The following is a 14,240-nucleotide window of genomic DNA, read 5'->3' on the forward strand; positions in this document are numbered from 1 at the left end:
AAGGAAGCAAAAATATCGGCCAATAGAATAAGAACATTTAAAGCTTGAAATATGTAAAAGTTTTTTAAAACTGTTATATTTGATTTATAATACTCTCATAATACTCTCATAATTTTCTTAACAGAAATTTGCTCATATCTCCAGATATTTTCACTTGCTAAGAAATAATTTTTTGCAGTGAACAGATTATTTCTGCTACTTTACAAAAAAACCTTTTTAATTACGCAGCAAAACGATGTTGCTTAAAGAAGGTAGATGGGTCAGTATTTACAGTAATAACTACCTCAGCCTCGTAGCTCCAGAGGAAAACAAAACAAAACAAAAAAAAGCTCCAGAGGGGGAAAAAAAAAAAAAAACACCAAATGTGTCTTTGTTAACTCAATACATTTTGGGTATATTATATTATATTATATTGTATTGTATTGTATTGTATTGTATTGTATTATATTATATTATTGAATTTTTTTTTGTTAACGAAACAAGTTTTTTATCTTCTGCATATTCCAAGACAATTTTTTTGCCAAGTCATTGTGGAAAGAGAGGCTCGCTGTCTCTCCTTCAGATTTATTGCGATGTTTATCTTCCAGTACAGCTCGCCTCGGAATACTAAAAGACACCCTCTCATTATCCACAAGTCTAAAATTACTGCACGGAGAAAACATTATCATTAAGTCTCCGAGTTATCATCTCCGACTTAGTATTGCGTTAGTCATGGTGTTGTAATGTAAAGAACTTCCTGCTGTTTATCTCAGTAGATGAGCACGCAGAAGACGCACATACATCAGCGCTGATTAATTTTCTCGAACAGCAGCTCTGAATGTAGTGCAGGCTGATATGAATGGGCTCGTTCTCATACGCTGTCGTTTCTATAGTAACAGCTCACACACGATGGACGCCCCACATGAACTGGTTTAAAGAAGGTGAAGTTGTTAATAAGGTTGAAGTTTTCTGTAACAAGACTTTATTTTTCGTTTATGGAAGGAGTCTCCAGTGTCTGCACTTTGGTAATAAGTCAACAAGTTTGCCACAACAAGCTGCGTTTTTTTTTTTGTCTTATTAACTTCCAGAGAGATGAAAGAGAAACCGATGAGGGAACGATTGTTTATAGCTGCTGTAACATAAGTGAGAACAGGAACTAACTTGTTTCATGGATGTTCCACAACATTTTTAAAAAATGTCTTGTAGGAAAACGATCAACTTTTGGATCTTAACAGTAACTCTGCTTCATCTCACCATTCCATCACTGATTATTTTCCTGTAACAGCACACCCCCAAGTGATTTATTCCTTACATTCCAAGCTGAGCAGATGGCTAGTAATAAGTTTTGTTTGAAATCTCTCTGCATGTTACTGTTTATTTCTCAGGAAATGAATATTTAATATTATTTGCCTACAGCACTGATGATGATTTCCACAGAAATATTTTTTTCTTTGCTGACTAAAATGGATCTGGAAAAAATGATGTCTATATACCAGAGACCCAAAGGCACAAGTTGGCCAGGATTTTGTGGGTTTTTTGGTTTGTTTGTTTGTGTGTGTGTGTGTGTGTGTGTGTGTGTGTGTGTGTGTGTGTGTGTGTGTGTGTGTGTGTGTGTGTGTGTGGCCTTTCTGTGACTAACTGCTGCCCTCTAGTGTAAACAAGGGGAAAGTGTCTTAAAGGATGTTTCATTTAAACCTCACTGATGGTGCTTCTTTGACAGAACTTGTGCTTTAAAGTAACTGTATTCTTAATACTGCCTTTTTTAAAAATTATATATACATTTTGAATTGAACTCGTCTCCTAGACGTTCCATGACATTAAGTGCAACTTTAAAAGGATAGAAATTACAGCAGTAATTGTTGATTAATACATTTTTGTGGTTTAAGAGGATCAAACCGCTCCAGGACATGCTGTTATTGCAGAATAATGAACTTTTGTGTGGTTACAATAACTCCATTTTGTGTCATGCTAGATCACACCACTCTGTCGTCGATCGTTTTCCTATAACTGATGGTAGGAATTTACCCAGAAAACTCACTTCCTGTGTTCTCCTGCGTGTTTCCAGGTGAAGATCAACCTGCAGGGCGAGATCGTGGACAGAGGCAGCACTAACCTGGGCGTGAACCAGGCCGGCTTCACCCTGCACTCCGCCATATACGCAGCCCGTCCTGACATCAAGTGCATCGTGCACATCCACACTCCTGCTGGCGCAGCGGTAACACACACACCTCTATCATCAGGCTCCGTTTGATAGAAATGCATTATCCGTGTGAAATCGTGCTGGTCAGAGAATGGATTTGATTTGAAGGAACAGTTCAGTGAATGAAATTACACCATTTTCCACTTTCTTTTATTTCAACCCTGTGATTTATTTATTTATTTTTTGACGTGAGATCTCAACAGCAATGTCATTCCTGTTGCTCAAATCACCCCCCTGTATGTCCTTGTCAAGGTTTCAGCTATGAAGTGTGGCCTCCTGCCCATTTCTCCCGAGGCGCTGTCTCTGGGCGAGGTGGCCTACCATGACTACCACGGCATTCTGGTGGACGATGAGGAGAAGATCCTTATACAGAAGAACCTCGGCCCCAAGAGCAAGGTACCGTACCGTAACCTCACCTCCTTCATCAGTGATATAGAATAGGTCTTGTGGTACAGCTTGTGTGTGTGTGTGTGTTGTTCAGGTGCTGATTCTGAGGAACCATGGGCTGGTGTCAGTAGGCGAAACTGTAGAAGAGGCTTTTTACTACATCCACAACCTGGTCACAGCCTGCGAGATTCAGGTAACACCCACCATCTTCACGTTTGACTTCTTTGTGTGTTTAGTTTCGTTTATAGATTATTTTTTTGGCAGTAATCTAGCATTACACACAGTCTAGATTGCATTGAAGAAGATCCATGTTAGCATCTCAGAATTTCCAGACATGGATTGCAGAAGATTCAGGCTAGAAATGCAGAAGATCAGTGGTAGTATGGCAGAAGTTCCAGGCTAGCATGGGAGTAGGTCAGGGTTCAGGGTTGAAATCTTCTACCATACTACCACTACAGACATTCCATGCTAGCATGGGAGAAGGTCTGTATTAGCATTGCAGAAGCTCCATGCTAGAATGGCACATGTTCCAAGCTAGCATTGCAGAAGCTCTATTAAATCCTACCTACAATACAACACTGTGCATTCTTGTTTCTTTTTTTTGTGTCCTTGTTGATTTGTAGGTCCGTACCCTCGCGAGTGCAGGTGGCCCTGATAACCTGGTCATGTTGGACCCAGGGAAGTACAAAGTGCGTCCTCGTCACCCAGAGCCCGCTGGTGATGGGACGAGCCCGCATCCCAAGTGGCAGGTCGGGGAGCAGGAGTTCGAAGCCCTCATGCGGATGCTGGATAATTTGGTAAAAGACCTTGGTTTTGGTTTTCTCGCAAGCCCGGATTTGGTGGTGGGAAGCTGGTATATTTTGTAAAATAAGATAATGGGGTAATAAATATGACCACTATGAACCTGTAAAAGCTTGGTGTGGGCTATTTTAACTCCAGAATTCAAGTTCAAGGACAAATAACCCTTAGAGTGCTTTGTACGTATCAGCGTGTCAGTGCATGGACCCCATACCAAAGTAAAGTCTGTCTTCATTCACCTTTTCCAGGGCTACAGGACCGGCTACCCGTACCGCTGCCCGGCTCTGCGTGATAAAGCTAAAAAGTACAGCGATGTAGAGATCCCGCCGTCCGCCACGGGCTACTCGTATGCTGAGGACAGCGACTCGGGCGCTCGCTCTCCGCTGAAGCACAGCTTCCAGCGGGGACAGCGCGACAAGACCCGCTGGTTGAACACCGGCCGGCCAGATGAAACCCCCGATGAGGGGCTGGAGGGCAGCGGCAGCCCCAAGGCGAAGACTAAGGTGTGGACGAACATTACACACGATCACGTCAAACCCTTGCTGCAGTCTCTCTCGTCCGGTGTCTGCGTGCCAAGCTGTATAACCAACTGCTTGGTCTGTGCCTACCTTATTGTTCATAGATAGAACCGTACTGCTACCAAACGATGGTCAGCTGGCTAGCACCCCGACAACAGACTTTTTTTTTTTTTTTGAGTCTTTGTACCTGTCCGTTATTTCTCCTTCTCGCTCTGTAAAATATTTGCTTCCTTTCAGCAAAACATTTTCTGTCGAGTCTCCGTGCCTATGGGGTTTGAGGTGTTGGGTGTGTCAGGGTGCTCTCTAGCTGCCCAAGTGCATGCTGTGTTGCATGACTGATCAGATGCATTGTGGGTGTGGCATGTGCCTGTAGTGGGTGTGGCTAGATGTTGTGTTTTTCTGGATGTTGATCACTTGTGCTTCTTTTCTACTTTTCTTCCTGGTTTTGTTGTTGTTGTTGTTGTTCTTTGGTTCTCGCTTTTGTTGCACTGTTTTATTGGCATTATTTTATTTTTTGTTAAAAAGTTTTGGTTTGGTGGAGCAGATTTTTCTGGGCGTGGCTTAGCGGTTAGTGTTGAGTGATAATCACGGGTCATGTTAGTCACCTAATAGGAGTTACACACGAGTAAATAACCTTTAGGATATCATGAAAACCAGCTCTTTTACACAACTGATGTAACCTCATGATAGTGCTATAACTACACATGTGCTATATGATAAGTAAGGTATAAAAAGCTTCAGGGCATGCTGATGTGTGAAAATAATCAACGACGCAAAGCAGAGTCACTCTTACCTCCCCGAAGCTGATTGTTTTCTAATACCAGCGCTATTCCTAATATACAGCAGCGATTGGCCAACGATTACAAATCTTTATTGATTAAAGAATGATACGATGTACTTTTATCCATTTATAGTTACATTTAATGTTGTGAAATGAAAACAAATTCCAGCCGTAATTTAAAAAGGCATCATAATGACAACCTCCCGTAATTCAGTAAACCAAACAAGCGTTCTATGAAGGTTTAAAAATATGACTTTTTGGAGAAATTAATGAAATTATCTCTGATACAACAAAAGACCTGTATGCAAGTCTTTTTTTTTTTTAATCACTTAGGATTTTTTTTTTTGGAATTTACCCCAAAATTTTTCCGTATTTTCAAAACCATAGCAGAGGGGAGGGGAAAAAGGCTTAAAAGCTGCTGCTTTTGGTGTGGACTTGAATCTGTACTCGAGTCATTGCTTGCTTTTTGATGACTCCAGGTTCTCTCCTTGCTTTTGAGTTGGCTTTTATTTTGCTTTCGAGCTTCTGCGTTTCCTGGTTTGCGTTTTGTCTTCCCGATTTACGACTTGATGACGGATTCCCGTATCTGTTCCCAAGCATGAGTGTTGTTTTTGAGAAAAAAAAAAAAATCCTTAAAAAAAGTGATTTGCCAGAAAAAAAAAAAGGAAAAGAAAAGAAACGTTGTGAAAGTTCTTAACTCTCCAAACGATTATCTCTAGTTGGGGGAGTGCGAGTGTTGTGTTGTGAGGCTCTATTCGTGATCAGTGAGTATTTCATATTTACATGTTCATTCCATGTGTCCTCCCTTTTTTTTTCCGACGCCCATACGGACATTTGGTTCTCAATGAGCTTAAATAAGTCATAAGTCATAGCTATTCATGCTACTTATCCAAGCCTGATGCTAACTATTACTGCTTTTTCTTAAAAAAAAAATATATATATATATATATTAAAAAAAAAAAAATCACTAAACCGCCTAAAGCTTAAAGCAACATGCATTTGCTGTTCATTACACTGAGAGTCCAGAGAGACCAGTGCTGGTGTGTTATTTTTAATTTTTATTTTTTTATTCCATTAAATCGATATCACATTTTTTAGTTATTTTAATTTTATCGTTATCTTGAGATAATAAAATTTACGCTAATAATCTGTCAAACTTCTGTTTCTCAATCTTTAAAAAATACTTAATTCAAATAACTTTCCATCGTTCCAATTTTTTGGTGAATCCTTCCGTATTAATTGAAAAGTGGACTTTCTAGGTAAGAAGCATATTCTTTTAGATGGTTTCTTCCACGTTTAGATGATTGTTAAGAGAAATTATTGGAACAGCACGTTCCAAAGTGACTGATTTCTCAGCAATTTGTCAGTGCTAAATTTATTAACTGAGTAAAAAGAAATTTTTAACCTTTATAGTTACAGTCACTGTTGTGGAATATCTGTGAAACATGTTATCGCACGTATAAACAGTCGTTCCCTTACCAGCCTCTCTTTTTTTCTTTCTCTCTTGAAGAGGAAAAAAACATAACTTGTTATACAGAAACCGCAAAAAGAGTAAACTTCTTATTCCTGAAGATGTTGGAAAAATTACAGCTTTATCTCTGACTGGTACTAAACACTGACACTGGAGACTCCTTCCATTTAATAAACATCTCCTTACAGTAAACTTCTGTAGAAATGATAACGTCTCCGAAAGAGCGCTTTAATATAAACCTTGCTGGAGTTACTGCAAGAGCTGCTCTTATAGAAAATGAATCGACACTTTCTGACCAATCAGATTTGAGAATTTAAGAGCACTGTGTTTCAGCCAAATTGCAAACTTCAAGCCTAATTGTTCAGCTTGTAATCTCATGAAACTTTTATTATCTCAAGATCACAAAAGTAAGTCTAAAGGTAACAGAAGAAGAAAGGAATGCACGGCCTCTCTGGTTTCCCATGGCGCATTATCCGTCTTAATTAGGAAATTATTCGAAGCTTCTGAGTCACTAGTTCAGAGTAACTAGTGTGTGTGTAAGTGGAGTGCTACAAGGTCACTGGTGGAATTATTCAAAATACAATTCATTAAGATTTGCACTAATTCATGATGCTAATTAGATAGCTAAGTATTTGTTTTAGGTGAACTGTATTGTACATCACTGGGCGTAACTCCATCCCTGCTGTGTGTGTGTGTGTGTGTGTGTGTGTGATTCTGTATGCAATTTATGTGTTTGTACGAGTCGTGCGTGTGTGTGTGAGATTCTGTATGCAATTTATGTGTTTGTACGAGTCGTGCGTGTGTGTGTGTGTGTGTGTGTGTGTGTGTGTGTGTGTGTGTTGGACGTTCACCTTGATTAAACACTCACTGCCTACAGTTGCCTCACAGTTGCTGCTTAAAAACACACACACACACCACGCTTCTGCGTCACTCTCCCCCCCCCCAAACACACCTGCTGCTCCTCACGACCTCTCATCCTCTACTGCCGTCTGTTTCTCTCCTCCTTTCTTCTCTTCTGTTCTTCATTTCCTTTTCTTTAGGAGTTTTCTTTTCTTACGGTAAATCCAGCAGCAGGAGTATCAATGATGATGGGAAGGACGATGGACACGAAGAACGTTTAGACATTTCCAAACTTTATTAAGTCCTTAGGGCTTAAGTGACTCGTTAGTGCTGGCTGGCCAGGTCACAGGTTGTCATTAGGAGTAACAGGTCTGGAGAGGAATACATTTTCTGACTCCTCAAACCTAAAATGTAATATTTTTGAATTTCATCCTATTTATTATTTACCTTAATCACTATCTCAGAGTCCTTTATCTATAAACTTACCTGCTTTAAATGCAAATATTTAGGTATTACATGAAGTAGATGTAATATTTTTCTTATATTCTGTTCATTTTCTGTAGTCTTTGGCACGAATACCGCTTAAACATGATGAGAAATAAACTCTAGTTGCATGAAAATGTTTAATGAAAGTGTACATGGATTTACTTTGGCATGAGGTTGGTGTTAAAACATGCTAGATAGTTAATACTGTAAATAAAATTTACAGTAAGTTGTTGAAATTTTAGCCTCCTAGATATTAAATGCGTCATTTCTTATTCATTGCTAAATGTTTTCTGATTTTGATGTTGAAGTTATAGAATTTAGGCTTCAAAGTTCGACTCATTTAAACGAAACAGAACAAGATATTCCAAAATTATTCTAACCATCATCATCGGTTCACTGCTCTCCTGAATATTACTGCAGTTGTCAGTTGATTTATTGATTTCTGTTTCCTTCTAATTTTAAAAGCATGACATATTATTCTGTTAAGCTTGTGTATATATACATATATATTACGTTTGGTGGTGTTTTTTTTTCTTAGTTGTGTTCCACGTGTTGTTTTATTTGCCGTGTTTGTGAATCTTTGCTTTGATGATTGCAGTGGACGAAGGAGGAGAGCATTCGACAGGCGGCTGTGGCCAATCAGTTCGTTCCTCTCAACACCAATCCTAAAGAGGTCCAGGAAATGCGCAACAAGGTCAGAACCTCTCAAACATCTCAGTGTGCGGATTTTAATTTCGCTTGTTGTCTAATGATTTAGTGTTCACGTTCATACGTGTGTAGCGGCCTGGAAACATCTCTGGCATGCTGACATTTTTAAATAAATAATATGTAATTAGTTTTGAAAGCTACAGACGTTCCTGAAATGAAATATTTGTCTTTTGCAAGAAGTAAAATTCTAGCATTTTAAAGTCTAGTTATTTATACATAGTCTAGTTAAAGTCTAGGTGTGTGTGTGTGTGTGTGTGTAAAAACCCTGATGTGGCATCATGATTCACCGCAGATCCGTGAGCAGAACCTTCAGGACATCAAGACAGCAGGGCCTCAGTCTCAGGTGCTCACAGGAGCCGTGGTAGAACGTTCCTTTGTCCAGGTCTGTATACACACACACACACACACACACACACACACACACTGACACGCACAGGTTTCTGTTACTATCCTTGTAAGGACCTTCCATTTCCTTGAGGGCAAGGCAAATGCCCCCAAAAGATCAAAACTCTGAAATATTCTTATCCATTAAGCTATAAACACACACACACACACACACACACACACACACTTATCCTAAGTGTCTAAAGGACCCTCATTTCTTTTTCTTTCTTTCCCCAAACCTTGTATTATTCTTTTACGCACATCATATTCCACCTCGTACAACACTCACGTTGTTGTTTTCTATTTTTAATTAAATCTTGTTTTCCCCCTCTCTCTCTCTGTCTCTCTCATACACACACACACACACACACACACACACACACACACACACACACACTCACAGTGTTTTTCCCCTTCCCCAACTCTGCCCTGTCGTTGTTATTCACTGTGTAACTGTAGCGTTGTTCTTTGACCACAGAGAGCGACGATCTGGCACGTAAGTACTGTGTGCGTCTGCGCTAACCTTGTGTACGTTCTCCCATCCCTCTGCCCTGGGGTGGAGCTCATCTGCCTTTGATTAGTTTGCAGTGCCATTTTTTAAAAAAATTTTTTGTTCTCCTTGATTTTAACAGCTAGAATAATTAATCGGACGTCTCTGCGTTTTCATACAACATGCAATCCAAGTTTGCATGTCTCACATGATTGCTAATTTTGCGAATGCTGTTTGCTAGTCAGACCTAGTTGTGGTTGTGTTAACCTACTAAATATTTGTTTTATTGTAGAATGATCAAATTAGTTGTGGTTTAATACATTAATCATGGATGTGTCATATTTATCTAAAGTACGCTGTTAAACCAAATGTTGTTGTTTTACTCCAGGGCTGTTTTATTATTTTTTATATTTTATTTTTTTACAAACTACCAAAAAACCTGTATTTTCAGAAGGCTTTCAGAAGTGCAAAGATGTTAAAATAATTTTTAAACCACCTGAAATAATATAGAACTATATTATATCATGAAGCATAAGAGCACAGTTTCAGCAGCCATATCAGTGCAAAATATAATTATTTATAGTTTTTATTTATTTATTTATTTATTTTATTTTATTTTCTGTTGCGTATGTCATGTTACATTGCGCTATGCTACATTAAGTTACGCCACATAAAGTTACTTCGTTGTTACCTTATGTTATTTTGTGTTGCATTGCATTATGTTGTGTGATATTATGTTGTGTTACGTTATGTTGCGGTGCATCATGTTATGCTACATTGTTACGTTACGTTATTTTATGTTACATTTTGTTGCGTTACGTTGTTATGTTGTTTTGTTTACTTATTTTTTTAAGGATTGACCCCCCAGAGGTTCAGAAACAGCCCTGATTTTTATATTCTACATGTGCATACGTAAACTGTTTTATTTTTTCTAACAAGTGAGCTAATATTATATTAATATATAGGAATATTTAACCACATTATATGCTAAAATTATGTCAAATAGTACACAGGTTTTTTTTCCTCCTAAATTTACTCTACAGTCGGCTCTTAACTGAAAGCCCCGTGTTACTCTGTCGAATGATTTCTTTTTGCATTCCCACAGAAACACCTGCTGTTTACTTAAGTTTTACAGAAAAATTGCTTTTAAAATTTTTTGAAAACTTTTCTACTGTAAGAGGACGAACTGAAGTGCTGGCTTGGTACACAATCACAAGATTTTTTTAAAGCAGAATTTTGTGTATAAAGTTCACACAGAGTGCCAGTATTTACAGTGGAAAATGTTGTGTGTGGTTTGACTAGCACATTTTGATTTCTGATGTTACAGTGCATGACCTTGAACCATTTGGCTTGAGTCTGTCCCATGTGCTTCTTTAGGAAATGCTCAGTGCATGTTTATGGAGTGTGTGTGCATTTGTGTGTTCAGATGTGTGAGATCGTGTGTATGTGTAAGTTAAATCTATTACGGTATATTTTCCAGAATACAAGCTTCGATAAGAACACAATGAAACAACGCACATCATTTTTGCGTTAGACTAACTGTCATCTTCTGCTCCGTTATCTTTTACGCCGATGTCACTTATTATCTGGAAAATATAATACTCGGGCTATGATAAGTGTCTTGATATAGAATTTATAATATATCCACTATTATATTCACTACATTGGGTCATTAAGTAGTAATTTAAGTGGGTTTAAATAACATGCATAAATATAATACAAACTTTGCCTTTGTAACTATTAAAAAATATGAAAATATTTCTAAATATAGATATCACCATAGCCATTATATAATCTCAAAAGAGTGTATTTAATAATGCACATAATTTATTATATATTGATGTAATATATCGATATAATATCGACAATATATCAGTGTTATATTATTATATTGCCCGGCCCTAGACCTAGTCTGTATGCTGGCCTGTTTTTCAAAGAGTCTGTCTGTTTGTAGTGAGTATAATTTTGTGTGTGTGTGTGTGTGTGTGTGTGAGTGAGAGAGAAAGAGTGTGTGTTAATTAATGGCGCTGGGTTATGCACTGCTCATAAGGTCTACTATTGCAGGACGCTCCTCTGTCTGACTGTTTGGAGTGTATCGATGGCCTTGACCTCACAGACAGCTATAGTCCTGCTAGGTCTGTTAGAAAGGTACATCCTGCCGAATAACAATCACTCCATCTGTGACGCTAAAAAAAAAAAAAAAAAAACCATACACAACATTTCATCTTACTTGTAATGGTGTCTTGTTAACACAGAGTACTGAATAACTACAACTCTGGTTGTGTTGCGTTTAAAATTGTAATTGAGAATTATAGTTAAATATCTGCAAGCTTTTGTTGGTACAGTTATCTTTTTTTTTTTCCCTGAAAATGAGAGGTGCTTGTTTTTTTTTCTTTTTAACAAAATAACAAATTCCATGAACATAGCTTAATTTGTTGTTCAGTCGAATAATTGTAGTTACATTTTTAGTGGTAATGCTGCATAGATCTTGGATTTTACTACGCCGATACATTTTGGGTCCTACAGACCCTGGTATTGACATGGTTTACTTGATGTTTAAGCATTGTGTTTAATCACTGTGTATTACCTGTCTGTGTTGCTTTTCACCTACAGGGGGAGCTAGTGACAGCCTCTAAAGCTATTATAGAGAAGGAGTACCAGCCTCGCGTGATTGTCACCAAGACTGGACCAAATCCGTTCAATAAGTTCACCGACCAGGAGCTGGAGGAGTACCGCAGAGAAGTGGAGCTCAAACAGAAAGGACAAGAAGGTAAGAATTTCTCAGCATTTCTGCCATTTTCTGCTCCATCATAAATATTGGTGTATTGTTACACACATCATAAGTAAGTGACCTTTTTTACCTTTCCATCGTATACTTGGATAAACATATATAGATGTTAGCATTTTTACGGTTGCTTTATCAAATGAAGTTTTGCCCAGGGGCTTACGGTTGCTGTGCAGTTCAGCACCTCCACAGCTTTGGAACAAAACTGTTGTTGCTTCCAGTACAGGTTGATGCATCTGGCAGCTCAGTGGTCTCAGTTTCAGGAGGAGTCTCCACTCCTCCTGCCTCCTCAAATCACAATTTAGAGGATAATCAGCTCTTGGCAGCTCCTTCTTCTTCTGCTGCTGCCGCAGGCCGAAGTACAGAACCTGAGGCAGGATCAGGAAGGGTCAGTCCTTCTGGTCCTCCGGCGTCACTACACAAGGACTTTCACTGTGCTGTGCTGAAAGCCCTCAGTGTCACCACAGACCTGTCTGGGCATGATCAGCATGAACAAGACAGCCAAGCTGAAGGTAGCCTGGTGTGCCATTTGCCTGCCCTTGCCTGGCATCCGTCTTGCCCTCTGTAGACTTGGAATTGTGGGGTTGACTCTGCCAATGCGTCCTTTCCTTGGTTCTTAATCTTTTTTCAACCGATGGTGCAGTCCAGTAACTCCTGGTGTGTTCTTAATCCTTACCCATCTCCTGATGTACCCTTTCCTCTTTATCAGTCTCTCAATGTACCCTTTCTCCTTGTCCGTCTCCAGATGTACCCTTTCTCCTTACCCATCTCCTGATGTTTTCTCCCTCCTTTCACCCTCCTTTTCTCCTTAGACGTTTTCCGATGTACCCTTTTTTTTTTTATCTGTCTCCCAATGTAACCTTTCTTCTTACTCGCCCTTATTCTTGCCCAAAACCCAGTGTGCCCTTCTCCTTGCCTATTACTAATGTACTGTTTCCTTCCTACCCATCTCTCGATGTACCCTTTCTCCCCATCTATCTCTGAACAGACCTTTTCTCCTTACCCATCTCTCGATGTACCCTTTCTCACCCAATCCATCTCTCGATGTACCCTTTCTCACCCAATCCATCTCTCGATGTACCCTTTCTCCCCCAATCCATCTCTCGATGTACCCTTTCTTTCCCACCCCATCTATTGATATACCCTTTCTCCTTACCCATCCCTTGATGTATCCTTTCTACATCTATCCCTCGATGTACGCTTTCTCCTTACCCATGTCATGATGTACGCTTTCATCTTACCCACCTCCTAATTTACCAGTTCTTCTTGCCCAATCCCCACTATTCTCCTTCTCCTTACCCATACCCAATTTGCCCTTTCATTCTTACCTATCTCCTGACGTACATTTTGTCCTTTGTCCTTTCCTCCCCTCTCCTTTCCCAAACCAAATTTCACCCAATAATACTAATACTGAAAACTAGTATGGGCTGAAACGCTTGATGCAAATTAGATCATGGGAATTGGTGTCTCCCAGGCCTTGTGGCTTAACTCTTTCTTGAATCCTGTGAATCATCATTCCTGGCGTGCTTTTTAAGGGCGAAAGTGGTGCAGTCATTAATTCATGGACACCTCATTCTTGCTTTAGCTGGGATCCAAGCTTCATCCTGACTGGGGTTGTTTGTGGCTCGGATACTAATAAAATGAGCCTTTCGACTGAATATAATGGTCTGTTTGAATAATATCATTTTGGGGTGAAGGTAAATCCTTAACTGTGTGTCATTTTGTTTGGTTTTGTGGCATGAGCATTACCCTCTAATGTGTGTGCCTCCCTTGATTTTTATGGTCTGTACAGCAACAGGAGATCATGTTTTTATCCTTGCTGTGATAACACTATGATTGACTCTTGATTGGACGATGTAAGCAGTCTTTTTAATCTTTAGTCTTTTTCACTGAATATCTTGCATCCGGAATTAATAAATTCAGAATATGCAATCAGTATTAAATCAGTTCTGCAAAATGATTTCCTTTTTTGCAGTTCTTATATAGTATATTTTATGTTGCATATTGTATAAATACTCTTTCCTCCTTTTTTTTTTTTTAGATCAACCACAGGAGCCGGAGGAGGTGGGGAAAGGTCCGAGCCCCACCAGTACCCCCCCAAGCACCCCGATTAGAGTAGAAGAAGGTACGTTCAACCAGGTGGTCGTGCTTCCTTATGCATGGATCTCCGTGTGTCTTTTTGGTGTGCCTCAGGGGCTAATACTAAGAAGGCTGCAGTTTCTATGTCTCTGTGTGATCTTTAACAATTGTAAACAATTATTGGTGTTTAGTTTGTATGTAATAAGAGATCAAGAGGATCAATGGTCCCCCATTGGTATTTTTTGTTCTTTTTGATTGTGACTTAGCTCTTTTAAAATTATCATTTTGAACTGATCTACATATTGCAAACTTTGCCGTGGCTTATTCTGTGCCT

The 14,240-nt window shown here is 39.1% G+C and overlaps 1 protein-coding gene across 13 annotated transcripts in view; it reads left to right on the top strand.

The window, feature by feature from the left end:
• Window positions 1-14,240, top strand: part of add1 (adducin 1 (alpha)) — a 41,550-nt gene that overhangs the window by 20,664 nt on the left and 6,646 nt on the right. For 3 of the 13 annotated variants that reach the window (XM_053240156.1, XM_053240157.1, XM_053240158.1), the window contains exons 6-17: window positions 2,045-2,194; window positions 2,432-2,575; window positions 2,661-2,759; window positions 3,190-3,363; window positions 3,613-3,960; window positions 8,059-8,154; window positions 8,461-8,550; window positions 9,031-9,048; window positions 11,107-11,190; window positions 11,656-11,812; window positions 12,049-12,339; window positions 13,869-13,952. In XM_053240156.1, coding sequence (XP_053096131.1) covers window positions 2,045-2,194; window positions 2,432-2,575; window positions 2,661-2,759; window positions 3,190-3,363; window positions 3,613-3,960; window positions 8,059-8,154; window positions 8,461-8,550; window positions 9,031-9,048; window positions 11,107-11,190; window positions 11,656-11,812; window positions 12,049-12,339; window positions 13,869-13,952 — 1,735 coding nt within the window. The remainder of the gene's footprint in view (window positions 1-2,044; window positions 2,195-2,431; window positions 2,576-2,660; window positions 2,760-3,189; window positions 3,364-3,612; window positions 3,961-8,058; window positions 8,155-8,460; window positions 8,551-9,030; window positions 9,049-11,106; window positions 11,191-11,655; window positions 11,813-12,048; window positions 12,340-13,868; window positions 13,953-14,240) is intronic. The other 10 variants (XM_034311061.2, XM_053240161.1, XM_053240159.1 and 7 more) reach the window with 6 other exon arrangements.

This window comes from Pangasianodon hypophthalmus, chromosome 15 (genome assembly GCF_027358585.1).
Source record: "Pangasianodon hypophthalmus isolate fPanHyp1 chromosome 15, fPanHyp1.pri, whole genome shotgun sequence".
NCBI lineage: Eukaryota > Metazoa > Chordata > Actinopteri > Siluriformes > Pangasiidae > Pangasianodon > Pangasianodon hypophthalmus.